The following is a 23,716-nucleotide window of genomic DNA, read 5'->3' as shown; positions in this document are numbered from 1 at the left end:
CATAAAATGCATTTTAAAAAAAATTTGTAACAGGTAAACAATTTTTAAACTAAACTTCCCAATATGGGAGGCACTGACTCTTAAACATTGCAGAACAAGTTAACAGGCTACCTATAATCTAACATTTTACTTAATTTAAAGTGCTATTGGTAGTAACCATTGCTAAGAATTTCACTACCAGTTCAGAGCCTACTATCCCCGCTGCAATGTATTTTCCTTTATCATTCACATTTTCACATTCTGCTGTTTCTTCTAGACCCATAGGTGACAACCGCTGACTCCTGGTTCGTCACCTGGATTCAAATTTTTATTCAAAACTTTTTTTTTTATTAAGCATAACTATGAGGCTAAATTCTGCAAAGTATTCACTCCTAATACTGCAGCTAAACATTGCTATCAACATTTTCAAAAGGCACATTATAAAATACTTCACAGTAAGACAACAGTAATTCTTGCAAGGGCTGGACACCGCTCCCAGCCGGGATTTCTTGCAGTGTCTCTGTAGCTGAAGTTGAACTCGGTCTGAGGTAGTCCTTGTTGAAGATTGTTCATGTAAAACCAAGAGAGAGCACCTTAAGAGGCGCAAACTATTTACAACAAAGTTTTTGGATCACTCCAAGTTCATGATCGCTCAGTTCAATAAAATGGGTGCCAACTGAGCGAACTGGGAAAAACAACGAGAAGCAAAAAACAATAAGGGCACAACGGTGCCCATACCCTCCTGGGTAACAGTTCAATTAGAAATGTACTTAGTGGTGGTCTTGTTGCTTGCATGAGGAAATGCGAGGATAACGAATCTCAGGTAGGGGAAATCCGTGATGCATGGTAACACCCATCAGCTGCTGAGGCTCCTCCGCCGAGATCAGAAGACGCCAATGGGCCACATCTGCTCCAGCTTTGCTCTTTTCAGCAGGGACTTCTTTCACTTCTCCATCGCAGTCAGCTTAGCATCTTGGAATTGAGAACACAACTCCTCCATTTGTTCCATGCGAAGTACCGGCCTGTTGCACGTGGTGGACGGAAACTCAGGGGTGAAACCGGTTGCAGGGGCGGCGGTCGTACCTGATGTTTCCTGACGGTGTTGTTTTGGCTCCGGTGCAGGCACTGGATGGCAGCCGGCAGCAGCGGTAGTTGCTGGAGCTGCCTGATCAGCGGGCGTTGACTGGAGTGCTGCAGGTGCTGGTTCAGGGTCTGTTGAGGCCTCCAGTGGGACCTGCGCGGCCGCGCCAGGTCCAGGCAGGAACACGGTCTCTGCTTCACATTCAGCTCCCGGGTCCTCAGGTAACTCCTCCTGGCAGACAGCGCCCAGCGGTGGCAGCAGCGTGGAAGTGGTGACAGGCGCTGCCGATGGCATAGCAGCGGTCGCGGGTTTCACAGGTGCTGCCTGGGGTGGAACTGGTGCAGCGGTGGAGGGTACCAGTGGTGGAGGTACCGTTTCTGCAGGCCTCTCCTGGGTGCGCTGCCGGTCCAAGGTCCGCAGGGCTTCCTGCTTCAGCCACAGACTGCGGTTCAGCATGGCGATTTCTTCCTCCAGCTGCTGACGGTCCATCACGGAAGCAGGGCCAGAGCCTTCGACTGGTGTGCCGGGGAAGGCAGGCTCCTCTTCTTCGCGCTCTTCAGGTCTCTGTCCTTCTTCCATCATGGCATCCTGGCGTTTCAGCTTCTCTCTGGGCTCCCTTCCCGCCACGGGGCTTTGCTCCTCCTTCCTGGGGCAGCGCCTTCTTCCTCTTCCTCCATACCAAGCCAGTATACGAACCCCTCTGGGGGTAGGCCATGTTGCTGTTGCATAGAAGTTCAGGCAGGGAAGGCCCAGGACAGTTTGTGCTCTTTTCTTAGGGCCACCCATGTTGTCACGCAGTTCTTCACCGCGCCGGCGGCCATTTTGAGAGTCCATTTTACAGTCTATCATTTTGGTTGTTTTGCACATTTTCAGCAATATCCAATGTAATAAATCTTCAGCACACAGGACCCGGTGGTACCGGGCTTTGTCATCCTGTTCGTGACGTCAAAGTTGACTCGCCCCCAGAGGCCATTGGGTACTCGGTGCCGGGCCCGTTGATGTCAATGGGAGATGTCACAGTGGCAGTGACCCGGTCCGTGGCCTCAGGCGGTCAATGTAAAAGGGGTAGAGTGATGAGGATAAAGTTGAGATGATTCGTGACGCCACCTTTGGTTTCTGGTCAGTTTGACCAGTGCTGCAGGGTTGCTTCTTTGGGACAGATGGTGCAGTGCAGCAATGATGTTGAAGCTCCCCACAGGTGGAGCTGTAGTCCCAGGGCAGTGTAGATGAGGTTGGCAAGTGGGGAGATGGTGTAAAGAAGTAGATGTAGCAGAGCTGGGTGTAAGGCGCAAGAATAAGTGGAGGACACAAGGGCATGTAGTTCCAAGGCTTTACTCACAGTCTGGTGCACACAGATGCCCACTTCGTTGCCGTATCCTCCAGGTCAGGGGCTCAGCCAACTCCCAGGCAAGGTAAAGTACACCTTTCCAGCACTCCTCCAACATGTGCCTTCTCTGAACGTCTCCACACTAGCGCCTAATCTGAAGTACCTGTAGTTGCGTATTAAACTCAAGTTCCTCCTTCTTGATGTTACTTAGAACTCTACTTGTACAGCAGACAGCCTTCTTCGGGGACTCCTTGCTATCATGTCCCGGCTCACCCACATTGCTGTTGTGCCCCCAAGTCTTAGATGGAAATAAAGTGGTGATGACTTCTATTCCTCCAGTTTTTGCTGCAGGAACATCAGTATCCATACAACCTCGGGGACCGGACCCCGGCCATGCGCTTCAAACTTGAGGAAGGGCTCTGCTCTGACCCTAGTCCTTAGTTCTCTTCTCCTCCTTACGTTCCATACTAAACTATCTTCCTTTTGAAGAATCAGGCTTTCTATGGCTCTTTCCTGTGCCAGCAGCTCCAGGTCACAGGAGTCTGCTGCAGCACTTCCTTCACTCAATCCCTCTCAGGGGATCTTCTCTCACAGACTGACCATTTCCTAATATTCTCCCGCTCTCTTGTGCAGTCTAAGTTCCACCCACCTCCCAGCACTCTTCGTGTTCCAAGCAGGGAGCCACAAAGGTTGCTCTGTTACACTACTGGTGTGCATGTGGGATGCGAGTGTTGGAGTGTGGTCAGGTGTCTCCACCTTACCTGGATAGTGGAGTACCACACCTCAGGAGGAGGTGCAGTACCTCTGTGGTGACTGAACCCTCAGGGGCGCCACAGGGCCATGACATGCTCCGCTGTCAGTCAAGAGATGGCAGAATTCCCACTCATGTGTAAAGGAGGACTTTATGCCACCTCTCCATGAAATAAGCAGTGCCTCTTTCTCCAGACAGATGTGGGTCCCATCGGTGAGATCCGCATGTACTATCCATTACGTAATATCCTGTGGATATATCATAAATGTACAGGATCAAAATAAACCATTAAGGGTGAGTTTAGATGTGATAGATGGTGGATTTGAGGTGCAGGTTCCACACCACATATTCAGACCAGCTTATGGTACAATACAGATGCGTAGGTCATATTATGTCAGGAAAAAAAAACTGAAGAAAGCTAAAATCATTTTTTTTAGGGCTCCTGGCCTTATTCATGTTCTGGGAACCTGGGAAAAAAACACTTGGTTGGGGACAGCAAAAGTATTTTTGCTTAGGGCACCACTTAGGCTAAGGTCCTGCCCATGTGTATGTGTATATGTCAGGCCAAAGGGTATAACCAGATTCTCAAAGAGACCCTCAGATGTGAGAAATGCCATCAATCCACTGGTCCCCCTCCTGAACCCTTATCAAGTTATAGGTTCCCTGTTGATCCAATTTAGAAAACCACTTAGCCCCGGACATTTGGTTACACAAATCAGGAATGAGAGGGAGTGGGTATATGTTTCTCACAGTGATTTTATTGAGTTCCTGAAATTCGAGGCAAGGACACAAACCACCATCTTTTTTTCTTTACAAAGAAAAATCAGGCTGCCACAGGAGAAACAGAAGGGCAGATATGCCCCTTACAAAGACTCTCGGAAATATATTCCTTCATAGCCAGCCGCTCAGGACCTGAAAGATTAAACAAATGGGCTTTGGGTAATTTAGCCCCAGGAATTAAATCAATGGCACAATCAAAAGACCGATGTGGTGGTAGAACCTCAGCTTCACTTTCGGAGAGCACGTCCTCAAAGTCCTTCAGGTACTCCGGAATACCCTCCAGACCGACAGACGTCACAGATACAGACTTTACACATTTAGTCATGAACACGGAATTGCAACATTGGTTAGTACAATTTGACCCCCATTGGACAATTTTCTCAATCAATAATGGGGTTATGACGTTGCAACCAAGGCATTCCCAAAACCAACCCCGCAGGTAAATTATCCAAAACAAAACAACTTATGTGTTCCATATGTGCATGTCAAACCTTGAGCAAGAAAACCTCAGAGACATAGATGATCCCCTCTTTGGTGAGAGGAGAAGAGTCAACAGCAACAATTTTAACTGGAGTCTAAAACCTGACTGTCCCTATCTTACAGTGAGTCACCAAGCGAGAGTAAATTAAGTTGATGGTAGAGCCACAATCAACAAAAGCTGTGGTGAGGGATAGACCACAGTCAACTTCCAACTCCACCTGGAGTGGGATTTTAGAAAATGAGGAAAATTGTACCTGAGGGTCTGGGTAACTTCCTCGACTGTTACCCAGACCTTGACGTTTCCCGACATCTTGATGGACGGAGGGCAAGAAGGGCAGTCCTTTTTCCAGTGTCCTGGAGCCCAACAATAAAAATACAGCTTGTCTTCCTTGCGGTGTCTCCTTTCCTTCTCCTTAAACGAAACGGCTCCCACCTCCATGGGTTCAACAGACTACAATGAAACCACTTTGCTAGAATACAAAGGTGTCTCCTGCTGCATCACTCCCTGAGCACGGAGTCTATGGTCCATGCAGAAGGCCTGTGTCATAGCTTCCTCGAGGGTGTCCAGTGGAGTATGTAATGCCAAGGCATCTTTCAGGTGCTTGACAGACCTTTACGGAACAAACCCCTGAGAGCCGAGTTGTTCCATGACACCTCTGCAGCCCAACGCCTGAAATCAGAACAAAACCACTTGGCTGAGTACTTTCCCTGCACCACACTCATAACCATGTCTTCAGCCAGACGCACATGTTCAAGTTCATCATATATATGTCCAAGGGCCTCAAGGAACCGATCCACTGACATTCTTTCAGGGGCCATAGGGGAAAGAGAGAAAGCCCAAGCCTGTGGAGCCTCCCTTAATAACAATATAATCACTCCCACCGTCGCCTGAAGAACGGGGTCGCAGGGAGAAAAACAGCTTACACCCCTCTTTAAAGGCCCGAAATTTCTTTTTATCCCCAGAGAAGGTGTCAGATAACTTAACAGGTGGTTCAGGAGAAATTAAAGAAACATCATTAACCCCCTCACCCTGAGCCCTAGAGGAAAAAGCACCCTGTACTGCATCCGCAACCTTCCTTTTAACCTGCTGCTGGGATTGAGCCAGGGTTCTCTGCTCAATAGACAACTTTTGCATCATTTGAGTGAGACTATTGACCTGCTCTGACAGAGCATGAAGAGGGTCCATAACAACAATACACTAATTTCGCAAAGCCCCACGCAAGAGAGGGAAAGATTTTTTATTGGTCAGTGATAATCTAATGGACACAGCACCAGAGTCAGAATGTGAGCCCGGGGAAGTGTGGAGGAAGCCAGAAGACTCCTGCAGTAACGTGCAGCCGCAGCTGTGAGTGCGCCGTAGGGTATCAGGACCTGCAACACTTGATAACAGGGGGAGTGGCTGGAGGTGGGGCAAAGCCTCGTACTCCCAAGAATGGCGACGGGAGAGTTGGCGGATCTGAGAGAAGCGCTAAGCAAGCCGAGGTCAGACCAGAGGGTAACACGGTAACCAAAGGAGTAGACAGACAGCGTGGTATAATACAAGCCGGGGTCAGAAGCCAGAGAGGGTAACGCGGTCACCAAGGGCACAAACGAGAGAATAGTCAGGGACCTTTAGCCAAGGTCAAAACCAGAGATAAGACAGAAGGTACAGAGTCTAAGTGCAGATACAAAACGAGGGATGGGCCAGGTCATACAAGGTACAAGCATACAAGAACAGGCAGTATACACAGGTATCATAAGGGTCAACTGCTCAGCCGAGAATGGAAGTATCACTGACGACGAGTTCAGCACAGGGGCGGGTAAATATAGCCTTCCCCAAACCAAAGGGAGGCCATGCAAAATTAACCCTAGAAGGACAGTGAGGGAAATCCCATCCAGAGCCATGACAAAATATATACAGTTGTGGCCAAAAGTATTGACACCCCTGCAATTTTGTCAGATAATACTCAGTTTCTTCATGAAAATTATTGCAAACACAAATTATTTGTTGTTATTATCTTCATTTAATTTGTCTTTAATGAAAAAACACAAAAAGAATTGTCCTAAAGCCAAATTGGATATATTTTCACACCAAACATAAAAAAGAGGGTGGACAAAAGTATTGGCACTGTTCGAAAAATCATGTGATGCTTCTCTAATTTGTGTAACTAACAGCACCTGTAACTTACCTGTGGCACCTAACAGGTGTTGGCAGTAACTAAATCTCAACCTCTGTCCTGTGTCCTTGTGTGTACCACATTGAGCATGGAGAAAAGAAAGAAGACCAAAGAACTGTCTGAGGACTTGAGAAACCAAATTGTGAGGAAGCATGAGCAATCTCCAGGCTACAAGTCAATCTCCAAAGACCTGAATGTTCCTGTGTCTACCGTGCGCAGTGTCATCAAGAAGTTTAAAGCCCATGGCACTGTGGCTATCCTCCCTAGATGTGGACGGAAAAGAAAAATTGACAAGAGATTTCAACGCAAGATTGTGCGGATGTTGGATAAAGAACCTCGACTAACATCCAAACAAGTTCAAGTTGCCCTGCAGTCCGAGGGTACAACAGTGTCAACCCGTACTATCCGTCATTGTCTGAATGAAAAGGGACTGTATGGTAGGAGACCCAGGAAGACCCCACTTCTTACCCTGAGACATAAAAAAGCCAGGCTGGAGTTTGCCAAAACTTACCTGAAAAAGCCTAAAACATTTTGGAAAAATGTTCTCTGGTCAGATGAGACAAAAGTAGAGCTTTTTGGGCAAAGGCATCAACATAGAGTTTACAGGAGAAAAAAAGAGGCATTCAAAGAAAAAAACACGGTTCCTACAGTCAAACATGGCGGAGGTTCCCTGATGTTTTGGGGTTGCTTTGCTGCCTCTGGCACTGGACTGCTTGACCATGTGAATGGCATTATGAGGTCTGAAGACTACCAACAAATTTTGCAGCATAATGTAGGGCCCAGTGTGAGAAAGCTGGGTCGCCCTCAGAGGTCATGGGTCTTCCAGCAGAACAATGACCCAAAACACACTTCAAAAAGCACTAGAAAATGGTTTGAGAGAAAGCACTGGAGACTTCTAAGGTGGCCAGCAATGAGTCCAGACCTGAATCCCATAAAACACCTGTGGAGAGATCTAAAAATGGCAGTTTGGAGAAGGCACCCTTCTAATATCAGGGACCTGGAGCAGTTTGCCAAAGAAGAATGGTCTAAAATTCCAGCAGAGCATTGTAAGAAACTCATTGATGGTTACCGGAAGCGGTTGGTTGCAGTTATTTTGGCTAAAGGTTGTGCAACCAAGTATTAGGCTGAGGGTGCCAATACTTTTGTCTGGCCCATTTTTGGAGTTTTGTGTGAAATGATCAATGTTTTTCTTTTTGCTTCATTCTCTTTTGTGTTTTTTAATTTAAGACAAATTAAATGAAGATAATAATACCAAAGAATTTGTGATTGCAATCATTTTCATGAAGAAACTGAGTATTATCTGACAAAATTGCAGGGGTGTCAATACTTTTGACCACAACTGTATATACTGTCTATATATACACTGCTCAAAAAAATAAACACTCAAATAACACATCCTAGATCTGAATGATTGAAATATTCTCATTGAATACTTTGTTCTGTACAAAGTTGAATATGCTGACAACAAAATCACACAAAAATCAATAGAAATCAAACTCATTAACCAATGAAGGCCTGGATTTGGAGTCACACACAATATTAAAGTGGAATGTAATGTCCTTAAAACAAGTCATGCTCCTGATGAGGTTGCAGATTGTCTCCTTAGGGATCTCCTCCCACACCTGGACTAAAGCGTCCACCAACTCCTGGACAGTCTGTGGCGCAACGTGTCATTAGTGGATGGAGAGAGACATGATGTCTCAGATGTGCTCAATTGGATTCAGGTCAGGGGAATGGGCGGGCCAGTCCATAGCTTCAATACCTTCATCTTGCAGGAACTGCTGACACACTCCAGCCACATGAGGTCTGGCATTGCCCTGCATTAAGAATAACCCAGGGCCAACCGCACCAGCATATGGTCTCATAAGGGGTCTGAGGATTTCATCTCGGTACCTAATGACAGTCAGGCTACCTCTGTCGAGCACATTGAGGGCTGTGTGGCCCTCCAAAGAAATGCCACCCCACACCATTACTGACCCACTGGCAAACCGATCATGCTGAAGGATGTTTCAGGCAGCAGATCGCTTTCCACGGCATCTCCAGACTTTGTCACGTCTGTCACATGTGCTCAATGTGAACCTGCTTTCATCTGTGAAGAGCACAGGGTGCCAGTGGCAAATTTGCCAATCCTGGTGTTCTGTGGCAAATGGCAAATGCCAAGCGTCCTGCACGGTCTTGGGCTGTAAGCACAACCTCCATCTGTGGACATCGGGCTCTCAAACCATCCTCATGGAGTCGGTTTCTAACCGTTTGTGCAGACACATGCACATTTGTGGCCTGCTGGATGTCATTTTGCAGGGCTCTGGCAGTGCTCATCCTGTTCATCCTTGCACAAAGGCAGAGGTAGTGGTCTTGCTGCTGGGTTGTTGCCCTCCTATGGCCCCTCCACATTTCCTGGTGTTCTGGCCTGTCTCCTAGTAGCACCTCCAGCCTCTGGACACTATGCTGACAGACACAGCAAACCTTCTTGCCACAGCTCGCATTAATGTGCCATCCTGGATGAGCTGCACTACCTGAGTAACTTGTATGGGTTGTAGAGTCCGTCTCATGCTACCACGAGTGTGAAAGCACAACCAACATTCAAAAGGGACAAAAACATCAGCCAGAAAGCATTGGTACTGAGATGTGGTCTGTGGTCCCCACCTGCAGATTGTGTGAGGGCCACTGATATCTGAGCGCTATGTCACAGGCTCGATGGCACAGCTGTGACAAAAGTGACTAGAGGATAAGGGAGATTGGATTGCTTTTAAAAAAGCAGATTGCAGAGCAGTGGGTAAACAGCAATGCCAGCCTGTCAGGAAGCCTTAAAAGGCAGCCAAACAACCAACACCACTGATACACCACAATATAGCCTCCCCTTGCACTGCACACACAGTGACTGGTGTGTTGTGCAGGCCAAATCGCTAGCAGCAGAAGCAGTTTTTTTTTCTTCTCAGCAGGACAAAAAAAAAAATTGGGATTGCTTTTAAAAAAGCAGTTTGCGGAGCGGTGGGTAAACAGCAATGCAGGAATGTCTGGAAGCCTTAGAAGGCAGCCCAACAACCAACACCACTGATACACCACTATATAGCCTCCCCTTGCACTGCACACACAGTGACTGGTGTGTTGTACAGGCCAAATCTCTAGCAGCAGAAGCAGTTTTTTTTTCTTCTCAGCAGGACAAAAAAAAAAAATTGGGATTGCTTTTAAAAAAGCAGTTTGTGGAGCAGTGGGTAAACAGCAATGCAGGAATGTCAGGAAGCCTTAGAAGGCAGCCCAACAACCAACACCACTGATACACCACTATATAGCCTCCCCTTGCACTGCACACACAGTGACTGGTGTGTTGTGCAGGCCAAATCGCTAGCAGCAGAAGCAGTTTTTTTGTCTTCTTCCCTGCCTAACGCTCTCCCTACAGAATCAGCAGCAACCTCTCCCTATACTGAGATCGGCAGAAGTAAGATGGCGGTCGGCGTGCACGCCCTTTTATACCCCCTGTGACGCCCACCAAAGCAAGCCAATCACTTGCATGCCCTTCTGAAAGATGGTGGTGACCCCTGCCTATGTCATCACGTTGCCCACAGTGTCCGTGGATCCTGATTGGCTGAAAAAGAGCGCAAAACAAACTTTTGAAACGCGACTTTGGCGCGTAAGTCGCCGACCTCGTGGCCGACCTCATCCTAGGGTCGGGTTTTGTTTCATGAAACCCGACTTTGCCAAAAGTCGGCGACTTTTGAAATTTTTCGACCCGTTTCGCTCAACTCTAGTCCTGAGTACGCTGACACCCCATTTGTGGGAGAAAACTACTGTATGGGCACATGTCGGAGCTCGGAAGGGAATTAGAGACGTTTTGGAATGCAGACTTTGATGGAATGGTCTGCGGGTGTCATGTGCGTTTGGAGAGCCCCTGATCTACCTAAACTATTGAAACTCCCCACAAGTGACCCCATGGAACTTATCTAGATGTGTGGTGAGCACTTTGAACCCCCAAGTGCTTCACAGAAGTTTATAATGCCCGGGCATGAAAATAAAAAAATCATATTTTTTTCCACAAACATGATCAATTAGTCCCCAATTATTTTATTTTCCCAAGGGTAACAGGAGAAATTCATCCCCAAATGTTGTTGTCCAATTTGTCGTGAGTACGCTGACACCCCATTTGTGGGAGAAAACTACTGTATGGGCACATGTCGGGGTTCGGAAGGGAAGTAGTGACGTTTTGGAATGCAGACTTTGATGGAATGGTCTGCGGGTGTCATGTGCGTATGGAGAGCCCCTAATCTACCTAAACTATTGAAACTCCCCACAAGTGATCCCATTTGGGACACTAGACCCCCCACGGAACTTATCTAGATGTGTGGTGAGCACTTTGAACCCCCAAGTGCTTCACAGAAGTTTATAACGCCCGGGCGTGAAAATAGAAAAAATCATTTTTTTCCACAAAAATGATATTTTTGCCCCCAATTTTTTATTTTCTTAATGGTAACAGGAGAAATTGGACCCCAAAAGTTGTTTTGCAATTTGTCCTGAGTAGGCCGATACCCTACATGTGGGGGTAAAACACTGTTTGGGCGCATGGCAGAGCTTGGAAGGGAAGGAGCACCATTTGACTTTTTCAACTCAGAATTGGCTGAAATTGAGATCAGACGCCATGTTGCATTTGGAGAGCACCTGATGTGCCCAAACAGTGGAAACCCCCAATTCTAACTCCAACCCTAACGCCAACACACCCCTAACCCTAATCTCAGCCCTAACCCTAACCCTAGCCCTAACCTTAACTCTAGCCCTAACCCTAGCCCTAACCCTAACCCTGGTCCTAACCCTAGCCCTAGCCCTAACCCTAACCCTGGCCCTAGCCCTAATGGGAAAATGGAAATAAATACATTTTCTTTTAATTTTATTATTTTTCCCTTACTAATTGGGTGACAATGGGGGGTTTGATTTACTATTTATGGCGGTATTTATTTTTGGCGGCTGTCGCACGCTAAAAGACGCTTTTCATTGTAAAAATAGTTTTTGCATCACCACATATTGAAAGCTATAACTTTTCCGTATTTTGACCCACCGAAGTCATGCGAGGTCTTATTTTTTGCGGGACGAGTTGACGTTTTTATTGGTACCATTTTCGGGCACGTGACATTTTTTGATCGCTTTTTATTCCGATTTTTGGGACGCAGAATGAACAAAAACCAGCGTTTCATGAATATCTTTTGGGGGGGGTGCGTTTACACCGTTCCGCGTGCGGTAAAATTGATAAAGCGCTTTTATTCTTCGGGTCAGTACGGTTACAGCGATACCTCATTTAGGTCTTTTTTTATGTTTTGTCGGTTTTATGCAATGAAAACTATTTTATATAAAAAATAATTATTTTTGTATCGCTTTATTCTGCAAGCTATAACTTTTGTATTTTTTCACTGACGATGCTGTATGGTAGCTCGTTTTTTGCGGGACAAGATGACATTTTCAGCGGTACCATGGATATTTATATGCGTCTTTTTGATCGCGCGTTATTGCACTTTTTGTTTGGCGGTATGATAATAAATCATTTTTTGCTTCGTTTTTTATTTTTATTTTTTAATGGGTTCGCTAAAGGGGTTAACTAATGGGATAGTTTTATAGGGCAGGTCGTTACGGACACGGCGATACCTAATATGTGTACTTTTATTGTTTTGTTTTTTTTTTATTTAAAAAATGGATTTATTGGGGGAATATTTTTTTTTTTTTTTAATTTATTTGGCGATTTTTTTTAAAATTATTTTTACACTTTTTTTTATTTTTTTAACTTTATTCCATAGTCTCAGGTGGGACATCACTGTCCTGTGACAGATTGCTGATCTGTCACATGACAGATCGCTGATCTGTCACATCACAGATCACTGTGACAGATCAGCAATCTGTCACAGGCAGTTCTGCAGACTTCCTCATGCCTGCGCTTTGCAGGCACTGAGGAAGTCAGCTCCCTACAGGCCCCCGAAGGCCCACGTCGCCATCTTGGATTCGGGGGCCTGCAGGAAAGGAGGCCCCGGCAGCAGCGCTGCACATTGCGCTGCCGTGGGGGGCTCAGGGAAGCACGGAGGGAGCCCCCACCCTGCCGATGCTTCCCTTTAACCCCCGGTACACCGCGATCATGTTTGATTGCGGTGTTCAAGGGGTTAACGTGTCGGGGGCGGTCCGTGACCGCCTCTGACACATAGTGCCGGGTGTCAGCTGTGATAATCAGCTGACACCCGGCCGCAATCCGCGGTGCTCACCACGTGGGCGCCGCTGATCGTGGTAGACATACTATCCCGTCCATGGGCATAGGGGCCCGGGTCCCATGGACGGGATAGTACGTCTGATGTCAGGAAGGGGTTAAAGACAGAAAATCCACAATGGTGACAGAAATAACTTGAATCTGACAAAAGTGATAATAAATAAAAAATCTATGAAATTGAACAAATGAAGGTCAGACATTGCTTTTCAACCATGCTTCCACAGAATTAAAAAAAATAAAATAAAACTCATGAAATAGGCCTGGACAGAAATGATGGTACCTTTAACTTAATATTTGGTTGCACAACCTTTTGAGGCAATCACTGCAATCAAACGATTCCTATAACAGTCAATGAGACTTCTGCACCTCTCGACAGGTATTTTGGTCCACTCCTCAAGAACAAACTGCTCCAGTTGTCTTGTGTTTGAAGGTTACCTTTTCCAGACGGCATGTTTCAGCTCTTTCCAAAGATGCTCAATAGGATTTAGGTTAGGCTCACAGAAAGCCACTTCAGAATAGTCCAATGTTTTCCTCTTAGCCATTCTTGGGTGTTTTAGCTGTGTGTTTTGGGTCATTATCCTGTTGCAAGACCCATGACCTGCGACTGAGACCAAGCTTTCTGACGCTGGGCAGCACATTTCTCCCTAGAATACCTTGATTGTCTTGAGATTTCATTGTACCCTGCACAGATTCTAGACACCCTGTGACAGATGCATCAAAGCAGCCTCCAAACATAGCAGAGCCTCCTCCATGTTTCACATTAGGGACAGTTTCTTGATATGCTTCATTTTTTCATCTGTGAACAGAGAGCTGATGTGCCTTGCCAAAAAGTTCCATTTTTGCCTCATCTGTCCATAGGACATTCTCCTAGAATCGTTGTGGCTTGTCAAATTTCAGTCTGGCTTTTTTATGATTTTTTTCAACAATGGTGTCCTCCTTGGTCGTCTCTCATGAAGTCCACTTTGGCTCCTACAACAAAGGATGGTGCGATCTGACACTGATGTTCCTTGAGCTTGAAGTTCACCTTTAATCTGTTTAGAATTCTTTCTTGGCTCTTTTGTTACCATTCGTATTATCCATTTCTTTGATTTGTCATCAATTTTCCTCCTGCAGCCACGTCCAGAGAGGTTGGTTACAGTCCCATGGATCTTAAATCTCTGAATAATATGTGCAACTGTAGTCACAGGAACATCAAGCTGCTTGGAGATGGTCTTATAACTTTTACCTTTAACATGTTTGTCTTTAATTTTCTTTCTAATCTCCTGAGACAACTCTTTCCTTCGCTTCCTCTGATCCATGTTGAGTGTAATACACACCATGTCACCAAAAAGCACAGTGAGTATCTGTAGCCCTCTATACAGGCCAACTCACTGATTCCATGATTGTAGGCACCTGTGATGCTAATTAGTGGACTCCCCTTGCTTTAACATGTCCCCTTTGTCACATTATTTTCAAGGGTACCATCATTTCTGTCCAGGCCTATTTCATGAGTTATGAGTTATGAGTTTCATGGTTGAAAAGCAATGTCTGACTTTTATTTGTTCATTTTCATAGATTTTTTATTTATTACTTTTGCAAGATTCAAGTTATTTTTGTGACCATTGTGGGGTTTTCTGTCATTAAAAGAGGGATACCAACAATTTTGACCACGTGTCTAGCAGTATACTGGCTCTTCACACAACATGGGGTTACATCACTAGACAATTGATGTTCAGCTTTAAAGGGTACTTTGGCATACAAATGTGACACCCCAGAGTCCAGTTGTCACAGTGACATTGCCTCCCTCTAAGGGGTAAAGTCATGCCTGGAGGCAGGGGGGGGCCCCATGCCAGGTAACAGATTACATTACAATTCCAGCTGCAGCTCAGAAAGGGGAGCTGCCTTATAATTTCTGGCCAGCAGAGGGGGTTAGTGAGTCAGCAAGCAGTCAGCTGTGGGAGCAAACAGAGAAGTTGTCATGGAAACGAGAGCAGCCTGAGCTGATGACAACACAGTTAAGCCTGAGGTAAAGGATCTTTCTGGAAGATCCAGTCAGTTGGTGAGGGACAGTTGATCTGTGAAGAGGGAAAGGACAGGAGCGAGAAGAGAGGCTCTGAGGAAGCTAAAAACTGTGTATAGCAGACCCCAGAGCGAAGTGCTAATAGAGAGAAAGGGACGCCAGAGTCCTGGGTGGGCAGGAGCTGTATGTCTTGACCGCCGAATCTGGAAGTACAGGGGTCTGCAAGTTCCTGAGTGACATTGAACACATGAGGGCATGGCAGCAGATCAGGAGCCCGGGGCTGACGGTGAAAAGGAAAGTACCTGTGGAATAGGCTCACGCTGACAGCCATACAGGTTAGAGAAACCATCACGCACTAGAGGGTCGCAGCTTAGTTACAAACAGCAGAGACCCGCACACAAAGCGCAGAAGGAAAGTCCCAAACCCCGACCTGGCAGGGTGGATCCCCTGAATGCCTCCAGGCGAGCCGGACTCAATCCATCACCTGTATGTGGTACTCCAGATTGCAACCACTTGCCAGTAAAAGGTAAAGAAACTGCACCTCTCTGTGTCCTCTTATTTCTCTGCACCCCAACGTTCACCGCCATCTGAACTATTAATCAAATATATTTGCCCTGGGACCCTCGCTCTACCCGTGGGGAGCTGAACCATCTTGGCTGCGTCACCATCAGCCCCAGGAGACCAAAAACCGCAGCGTCAGCTATTAATTGCTGAACACCACAGGTGGCGTCACACTTAAATACCACACAACTTTCCCCTATTTTATTACTGGACGCCTCAGGGCCATGGCCCGGGTCACTGTCGCTATGACATCCCCCGCTGATGTCAACGGGCCCGGTACCGAGTAACCTAAGGCCCTGCGGGGCGCGCCACAAACAGTAATAAAGTGATGTTGGCAATGATGCAGCAGCAGGTCTTGTCCATTCTGTGTAACAGTTTTCGGAAGGTCTGTGGAAACAGAATGATGTTCTGTAGGTCTCAGCAGAAATGCTATTATGCCGAGCCCTAGCTGTCTACTGACATCTGCTGGAGCTTTTAAAATATGAAAAACAAAGGTATGAAAGATCTGGCACTTAAGCTGAGGAAAGTATTGGCAATTTGCCATCGTCTCCCATTATTATTTAATTTTAGGTTTGTAATTAATGACTGCCACATGCTAAAAAAGAAACTCGCTTAAAAATGCTGACAATTGTGCAGCGGGATAGCAAAACTACTCCTGTTAATTGGCATCCTTAGCGTACTTTCAGGACAAGTGTGTTCGTTAACACAGATTATCTATAAAGAAAATGCAAATACAGCAATCTCTTTTACTTAGAAGCTATTTTAATGTATCTCCTCTTATCAAAGATTACAGAAGACTTTATATTTTTATAGATGAAGTTTACTTTTTGATTTAAAGTTTAAGTCCAGTAATGTTCTATGGAGGCTCAGTGCCCTCTCACCTCCGCAATGAAAGGGTCTTAAAAATCAAAATGGTTTCCTATAATGGGATAGATTCCTTAGTATAACATTAGATTAAAGTATAATATAAATATATTATAAAAGAAAATACACCTGATACTTGGATTTGTTTGGAGGAAAGGAGCAATGTATAACATTTTCTGGGGTGGGAAAATTTGTCATTGGGTAATGGATTTTTTTTGCATATTTTTCATCCCTTTACAAAATTGCACACAACCCAGTTACAGGATATCGCGGTTGGTCAAGGTTACTGCATGATAATTGGCACCAAGTAACAGCAGAAGAGAACCCCATTTAGGTCGGGATCACACATGCAAGAAACACGGCCGAGTCTTGCATGTTAATACAATAGCAATACATGGAGCCGCACTCCCCGATCCCGAGTGACGGCGGCAGTGTCGGGTATTAACATGCGAGACTCGGCTGTGTTTCTCACATGTTTGATCCCAGCCTTAGGGTCCCGTTACATTTAGCGATGCACCAGCGATCCCGACAACGATATGACCTGGTCAGGATCGCTGGTGCATCTCTAAATGGTCGCTAGTGAGCCGCCAAACAGGCAGATCTCACTAGCGATGCAGCGACGCAGCAGCGGTCGATACTTACCTGAAAAACGTGGCGATGAAGACGTCCTCCCGCCCGCGTCCATGCGTCGCTCGTCGGCGCCAGCAAGAAGCCCAGCAGGAAGCTGCCGACGAGAAACGGCCCAGGACGTTCTCGCGCGATCAACGATAGCCAGCGGGGGAGCCGGTCGGAGGTAAGTATCACATATAGCGATATCACTAGCGATATCGCTGCTGCGTCACAAAATCGCTGACACTTTAGCAATATTGCTAGCGATATCGCTATGTGTGAAGCCCCCTTTAGAGTTGAAACTTACAGTTAAGAAAATACGTGTGGTTTAATTCACAAATAACTTGTTAAAATGTATTATTCATATTATCTATGTGCCACATAATATGGCCTCATTCAGATGTCTGGGTTTTTAGCAGGGTATGGGAAAAAAAAAGACCATTTTTATCAGTGTGCTTGATCCCTTTTCGATCCGTTTTCATTTTTACCATCAGTGTGGCATCCATTTTTCCAATATTTAAAAAAACAAAAAATTCTCATACCCATTGCACAGTAATAAACTAACAGCAGTAGGATGACATATGGATGGTATTCATTTTTTATTTCATGGACCTATTAACTTGAATAGGTGAGTTTGATCTGCAAATCGGATCAGACAAAAGACTCATTTTTTTTATAGAAAATTAATCCATCAGAAAGAATAAATGTGTGATCGTGTTGATAGACTATAATGGATAGATGTTTGACCTTTGAAATATGCAAACTGCCTCTTCAAAGAGAAAGAGGACTTGAATTCTAGCATCACCTATCAGAAGTAGCAATCCTAAAAGCCAATATGAACCCTTTAAGAGCCTTTCCATATGACTTATAAAGGACAAACCAGAATCTGAATTTGCAGGCATGTGTTTCAGGGTGTTGCACCTCCTCACAGTATGAGATTTTATTTATTTGCATTGAGAGACCTCTGACTGGGGTCTAAAGAGTAACATGTCATGTGGCAAGGCTCGTTAAAGGGTATTGACTTTTATGCCGGGATCACACTACCGTGTGTGATGCGAGAAACTCGCACGAGTCTCTCGCATCAACACCTGGCACTCAGGACCGGAGCTGCGGCTGCATGTATTTCTATGCATGTATTTCTATGCAGCCGCAGCTTAAGTCCTGAGTGCCGGCGGCAGCGCCAGGTGTTGATGTGAGAGACTCGTGCGAGTTTCTCGCATCACACACAGTAGTGTGATCCTGGCCTTATTAGGATTGCTACTTCCAATAGGTGATGCTAAAGTTAAAGTCCTCTTCCCCTCTAAAGAGAAAGTTTGCTTATTAAATTTCCCAGAGGAGCATTGCATGGTCTATAAGTCTCCTTACAATGGTCATATCAGGCGTGTCACTTTCTATAAGGAGAAATGTTACCTCTTAGACACTTATCTGTGAAAAACATGGATGGAACGTATACATGGAAAACAAATGTCTGAATGGGGCCTAACAGCATAATTTTAAGAGCAAATGGATGCTGATCGCTGAAAATGTTTTCATGTAATGGGTGCAGGGAACCCTAGTCCTACACTAAGGGAATGCAGTGTAAAATGGAGAATGAAATCTGATTACTTGTATTGTCTCCATGTGAATCATCAAGTTATAAAAGTGTTTAAGTATAAGCCCATCCAATACAAAATATGTCCACCATAACAATGTTTTTAGATCTATGCTGACTTCTATAGAGAAAGCCCAGACTTATTTTTGATGGAGCATAATTAACTTTTCACCATAATACAAAAATAATGTCATGTAAATTTCTATTGCAAGTGGTTTCAATATCTATAGGAAACCTTATGGGCATCCTGACCCACTGTGCATTAGCCCTAAAGATGTATATTTAAACTCTAACCTATATATGAAAACCTACACGGGACACTAGGATTCTCGCTCAGTCGCTTTGCTACATGAAAAGTCAGGAAAACTGACTAGCAAAATATTTTGCTATGCTAATAAACTTCTTCCCATTTCTTGCAGAATCTGACAAGCAGATGCCTGGAGCAGCTTGATCAAAAGAAAAGCGATGTACTTGGCAACATACATCATATTGAGCAAGCTGCCACAGATCTCAAGGTATGAGACGTATCTAAAAATCAAGAAACACTGCAGGGTTACGTTCGATACACAAATATTGTAAATGCTGCTTGTTTAGCACTGAGTTGAGGGATTCGTATTCCGCAGCTTTCGAATACAATCAGTAAAATCCATTGGTTGCTCCTGACACAATTCATAATTGGATGTAATGAATGGTAGAACCTCAGAGTGCAATTCTTCAATCTCTTTCAGACAGTTCTCTGCCAATACATGTCAAAATGCAATATTTCTGATTATAAAAGTAAATATTCAGTAATTTACAAAAATGCATAGCAAAAAAACAGCAACAAATTGTAATATATCCTCATGGGTTGTTCTAATGCTGTATCTTCAGGAGTGCAACCCTCCTGACTCCTGGCTTCCTGGCTGCCAGCTTCTTAAGATTGACAGTTGGACCAGCGGCATGGTTATGTCCAAACTGTGCACTCTCCGAGGCTGCTAGCAAGGACTGCTTTACCTCTGCAACAAAGGCATTGAGGCTGGTTAGATCCTGCAATCCAGCCAGCTGCAGAGCACTATGAGCAGTGTCTGACTGGGGTGAGAAGGGCCCACCACAACCAACTCCAGGGCCCCACTTTTCAGCCACATACAAATGTGACATTATCATCAATCACAAATTTATATAACAATGAACTGGGCAGATTGTTATATGAATAAGATGCTGCATTTGTACATAGTGATTCGTGTATATTGTGCCAAGTGCTGCTCATATAAGAGGATGGTGGTCCACTCTTGCACAGGGGTCCGCTGGAGAATTCTCCTGTTTGCCTGTGAGCCAGTCCAAGCTTCACTATTAGCATGCTGCAATTTATAGAGCTTCCGTGCAGCACTTGCTCCTTCCTTATCTAGGTATTCTGCCATTCTGTGACTGCAGGATAGCCGGTAACTTTGACAATAAAGCTGGAGTCACACTAAACGAAAGTAAAATCGGTCCGAGTCTCCCTGCCGAGAGTCGCACAAGTGTAATGCGAATGTCATCTGAGTACAATCTGATTTTTCACATGTAGTATTCGATTTACATCCCAATGCAGTGTGATTGCTATCCGATTGCAATGCGATTTTAACATGAGTTTTGACATAGAGCAATTCTCTGTGATTTACACATCGTTTTCAAAGGAAATAGTCTTCAAAACACACACACACATAGAGAGATAGAATAAAAACCGGCAATTCATTTTCCCACTGCACTCGCATTGGCGTCAGAAAGGTGAAGTGAGTTCATTGGCTGTGAATTCTCATGGCCTGTCTGACAGCACTGCGAGTAAGAGAACTTTCCCACACTTGCGATGCCCTCAGACAGGAAGAAAGAGTTCAGAGGGAGACACTGAGCACATGTTGCTCAGTGTCTGCTGGATGACATGCTGTATGGTTTCATCATGCAAGCATGCAGCCTGCCATCTAGATGTAGCAGAGCTAGACCCGTCTTGCAACAAATGAATTAGCAGCATCTCTGTGGAAAGGTGAGGAATATTGTTGTTTGCTTTTTTAACTCTTTTGCAGATGACAAGGGCATCGGGGGAATGGGCGAGGTCGTAAGTATGGTCTAATTTAGATTATTAAAGAAGTATGTGTTATTCTTTCAATTAAAGGTCTTTATTCTGGGTGTCTTTGTTTTCATACAATGTGGGGTTAGTAATGGGGTGTTTTATTGACACCTCTCCATTACTAAACTCAGGGCTTGATGTCATCTGACAATACAAAGGTGACATCAACCCCCTCAACTATCGCCCCACTTACCACTGCTACAGAGCAAGTGGGAAGAACGAGGCTAAGTGCCAGAATTGCCATCTTAGAGATGCATCTTTTCTGAGGTGGCTGAGAGCTGATGTTTTTAGCCTGGGGGCAGTATCCATGGCCCCTTCCTAGGCTATTTGTCAAGAACACTGCACTGCACTTGCTCCCTGAGCCAGTGCACATGTCCTGAGTACAAAAACAGTGCTCAAAGATACCTGAGGAGCGGGACAGCAGCGGTGATGATGCATGCTTCAGACTATCAGGACCTGAAGCACGTGACTGCTGGGGGCGTTACCTAAGCTCCACAGAGCTAGGAGCTGCAGGGAAACTCCTAGAAAGGTAACTATGGGACAAGTTACCAAGGGGCATAGATAGAGACAGAAACCAGTTCAAGCCGGGGTCAAAGCACGAGATAGCAGGACAGTACCAAAGGGTTAGACAGAGCGAATAGTCAGGATGTAGCAATAGATTAGAAAGCCAGAACGGGCAATGGACGGTACAATAGGGACAAACTGTAACGGAGTAACAATAGCCAAGCCAGGAGGTCAGAACCGGAGAAGACAATAGTACCAAAATGAGAGACGGAGTTCAGAGTGAGGGGACAGACCGGGTTATACACGGGAATCAAACAAGCAATGCAGTATCCACGCACACCAGGGGGGTCAGACACACAGCCAGAATAACAGTATAGCTGACAGGGAATCCTAGTCTGGAGTGAGTATAAATACCCCTCCTAGATCCAAAGAGAGGCCGGCAAAAGTTAACCCCATGAGAACAGGACATTAACCATGTCCTAACCATGACACTATTAATATCATTCCGAAGCTTTCTGCATAGCCTTTGCTGGTTATTAATTATAGGGGGACCCTACGTCTTTTTTTTAGGGTCCCTCATTTTAATAGCCAGTAAAGCTGATATTAAAAGCCTGGAAAGCTCCATGGGTATTACCCCTTTCTTTCAACATCGACCCCCAGCCATTGGCTTTCTCTCTGCTGGTTACAAAAATAGCAGGGGAGCCATTTTTTTTCCAAAAATTAATCTTTTATTAATTAAATCCCTGTACAGTAAGCTGCACACACACTGTAATAATTGTATTTGTCACAGACATCTGTATATCTTCCTATTCAATTTGTATTTACTGTATGTAATGCATCTTTTCTATCCTGTCGGCTCCTGCAGTGATTTTACAGTACACGGCAGATGACTTACCGACTTTTCTTCTATCTATCTATGTAATATATATACATATACTGTATATGTGTGTCTGTGTCACCTACATCTATATACTGTATCTATGTATTCTATTTGTATATATCTATTCTATTCTAACCTGTCACTCTGATTTTATTGTATGCGGCACATGAATTGCCAGCTTTTCAAAGGACACCGGTGGGTAAAAATCGGATAGCACTCGCATGGTCCAAGTGCTGTGCGATCTTTTCTCACACCCATAAGCTTGCATTGGTGAGTCTCAGGTTAGTCTCGGTGACAATTGCAGCATGCTACGATTTTACACGGAGGTAGAATACACCCGAGAAAATAAATGGTGATGTGAGCTGCCCCATAGATTAATACTTGGCCGAGTGCTATGCGTTGCTTTTTTGCATAGCACTCACCCGTTTTCTATGGTAGTGTGTCACCGTGCACTATAAAACTAAAAATCCTTCCATTCTTGAGAACAAAGATGATTTTTAATAAGAGGTAAATTGCAAAATGGCTTGTTCTGACAAGCACTTTGCAATGTTATTTTTTTAACAACTTCACATAACCCTATTGTATTATAAAGGCTGTACATTAACTCCAACCATAACTTAATTAAAATATGAGACATGAACCAAGTGTTGGGAAACGGACCGCAATGTTTTATAAATAATCAGTAATAAATAATAAATTTAGTAAACAGCATCTCAGTCTTTAATTGACTCAAGGCGTAGCACAAATATTTAAATACAACCAACACCACCCAGCCACAAGTCTGCGTGTAACCTCTCTCTAATAAAACAAGCAACAATTAAAATAAACAAAATGAAGAACTTCAATCTTCAAGTTAGCAATAGGGATGAGCGAGTAGTGAAATACTCGGACTCGCTGTACTCGTTACGAGTAGCTCCTATTACTCGGGTACTCGTAATGAGTAGTGAGCCCAATGTAAGTCTAAAGGGCATGTCACACTAAGAGATATCGCTAGCAATATCGCTATAACTAGTGACGTTATAGTGATATTGCTAGCGATATCGCTGTGTCTGATACTTACCTACGACTGGCTCCCCCGCTGGTTATCGCTGATCGCGCGAGAACGTCCAGGACCGCTTCTCGTCGTCAGCTTCCTGCGGCGCTTCCTGCTGTGAGGACGAGCGACGCGTGGAGCCGGGCGGGAGGACGCAGGATCGCCTAGTGTGACAGGTAAGTAGCGACCCCCGTCCCCAGCGATGTCGCTGGTGAGATCTGCCTGTGTGGCAGCTCACTAGCGACCACTTAGCGATGTACCAGCGATCCTGACCGCGTCATATCGCTGGTCGGGATCGCTGGTACATCGCTAAGTGTGACAGTACCTTAAGGGAAATGCGAGTAATGGGCAGATAATGTGTGTGGGTGGAGAGTGTGTGTGGGCGGAGACTATGTGTGCGGGGGTCTGTGGGGCTGTGTGTGTGTGTGCGGGGCTGTGCCGGGCTCTGCTAGACCTGTGCGGGGCTGTGCTGGCCTCTGCCGGTCCTGTGTAGGGCCTGTGCCGTGCTGGGACGCTCCACGGCTGCTGTTAGTTGTTGTGGTTAGGATCAGGAGTCTGCAGTCCGCGTAGTTACCAACCTCTCTGGTTTTCTGTGACTTGGCTTGGTCTTGTTTTCCCCCTCTGTGACCCATTCATAACAGTTAGCAATGCTCTGTCACTAGCCATCAATGGGGTTAAATATCAAAATTCACCACCTCCTTCCAGCTAAGCCATCAATCCTGGGATTCCTGGATTCTGGCGGGAAAAGATTCACCAGGTGTTCCTTATCTGCCCAGTGACAAGATACCACCAAAAAACTCAGCAGGGTT

At 45.3% G+C, this 23,716-nt stretch overlaps 1 protein-coding gene across 1 annotated transcript in view; it reads left to right on the top strand.

Annotated features, from left to right (window-relative positions):
* TRIM14 (tripartite motif containing 14) overlaps positions 1 to 23,716 on the top strand; it is a 119,177-nt gene that overhangs the window by 46,255 nt on the left and 49,206 nt on the right. The window contains exon 2 of the mRNA XM_073549652.1: positions 18,830 to 18,925. Within this exon, the coding sequence (XP_073405753.1) occupies positions 18,830 to 18,925 (96 nt within the window). The remainder of the gene's footprint in view (positions 1 to 18,829; positions 18,926 to 23,716) is intronic.

The sequence above is a fragment of the Dendrobates tinctorius genome, unplaced genomic scaffold (genome assembly GCF_039654945.1).
Source record: "Dendrobates tinctorius isolate UK_male_01 unplaced genomic scaffold, ASM3965494v1 ptg000160l, whole genome shotgun sequence".
NCBI classification, from domain to species: Eukaryota; Metazoa; Chordata; class Amphibia; order Anura; family Dendrobatidae; genus Dendrobates; species Dendrobates tinctorius.
Note: the sequence above shows the minus strand (reverse complement) of the source record. Positions and strands in the feature narration are given on the sequence as shown.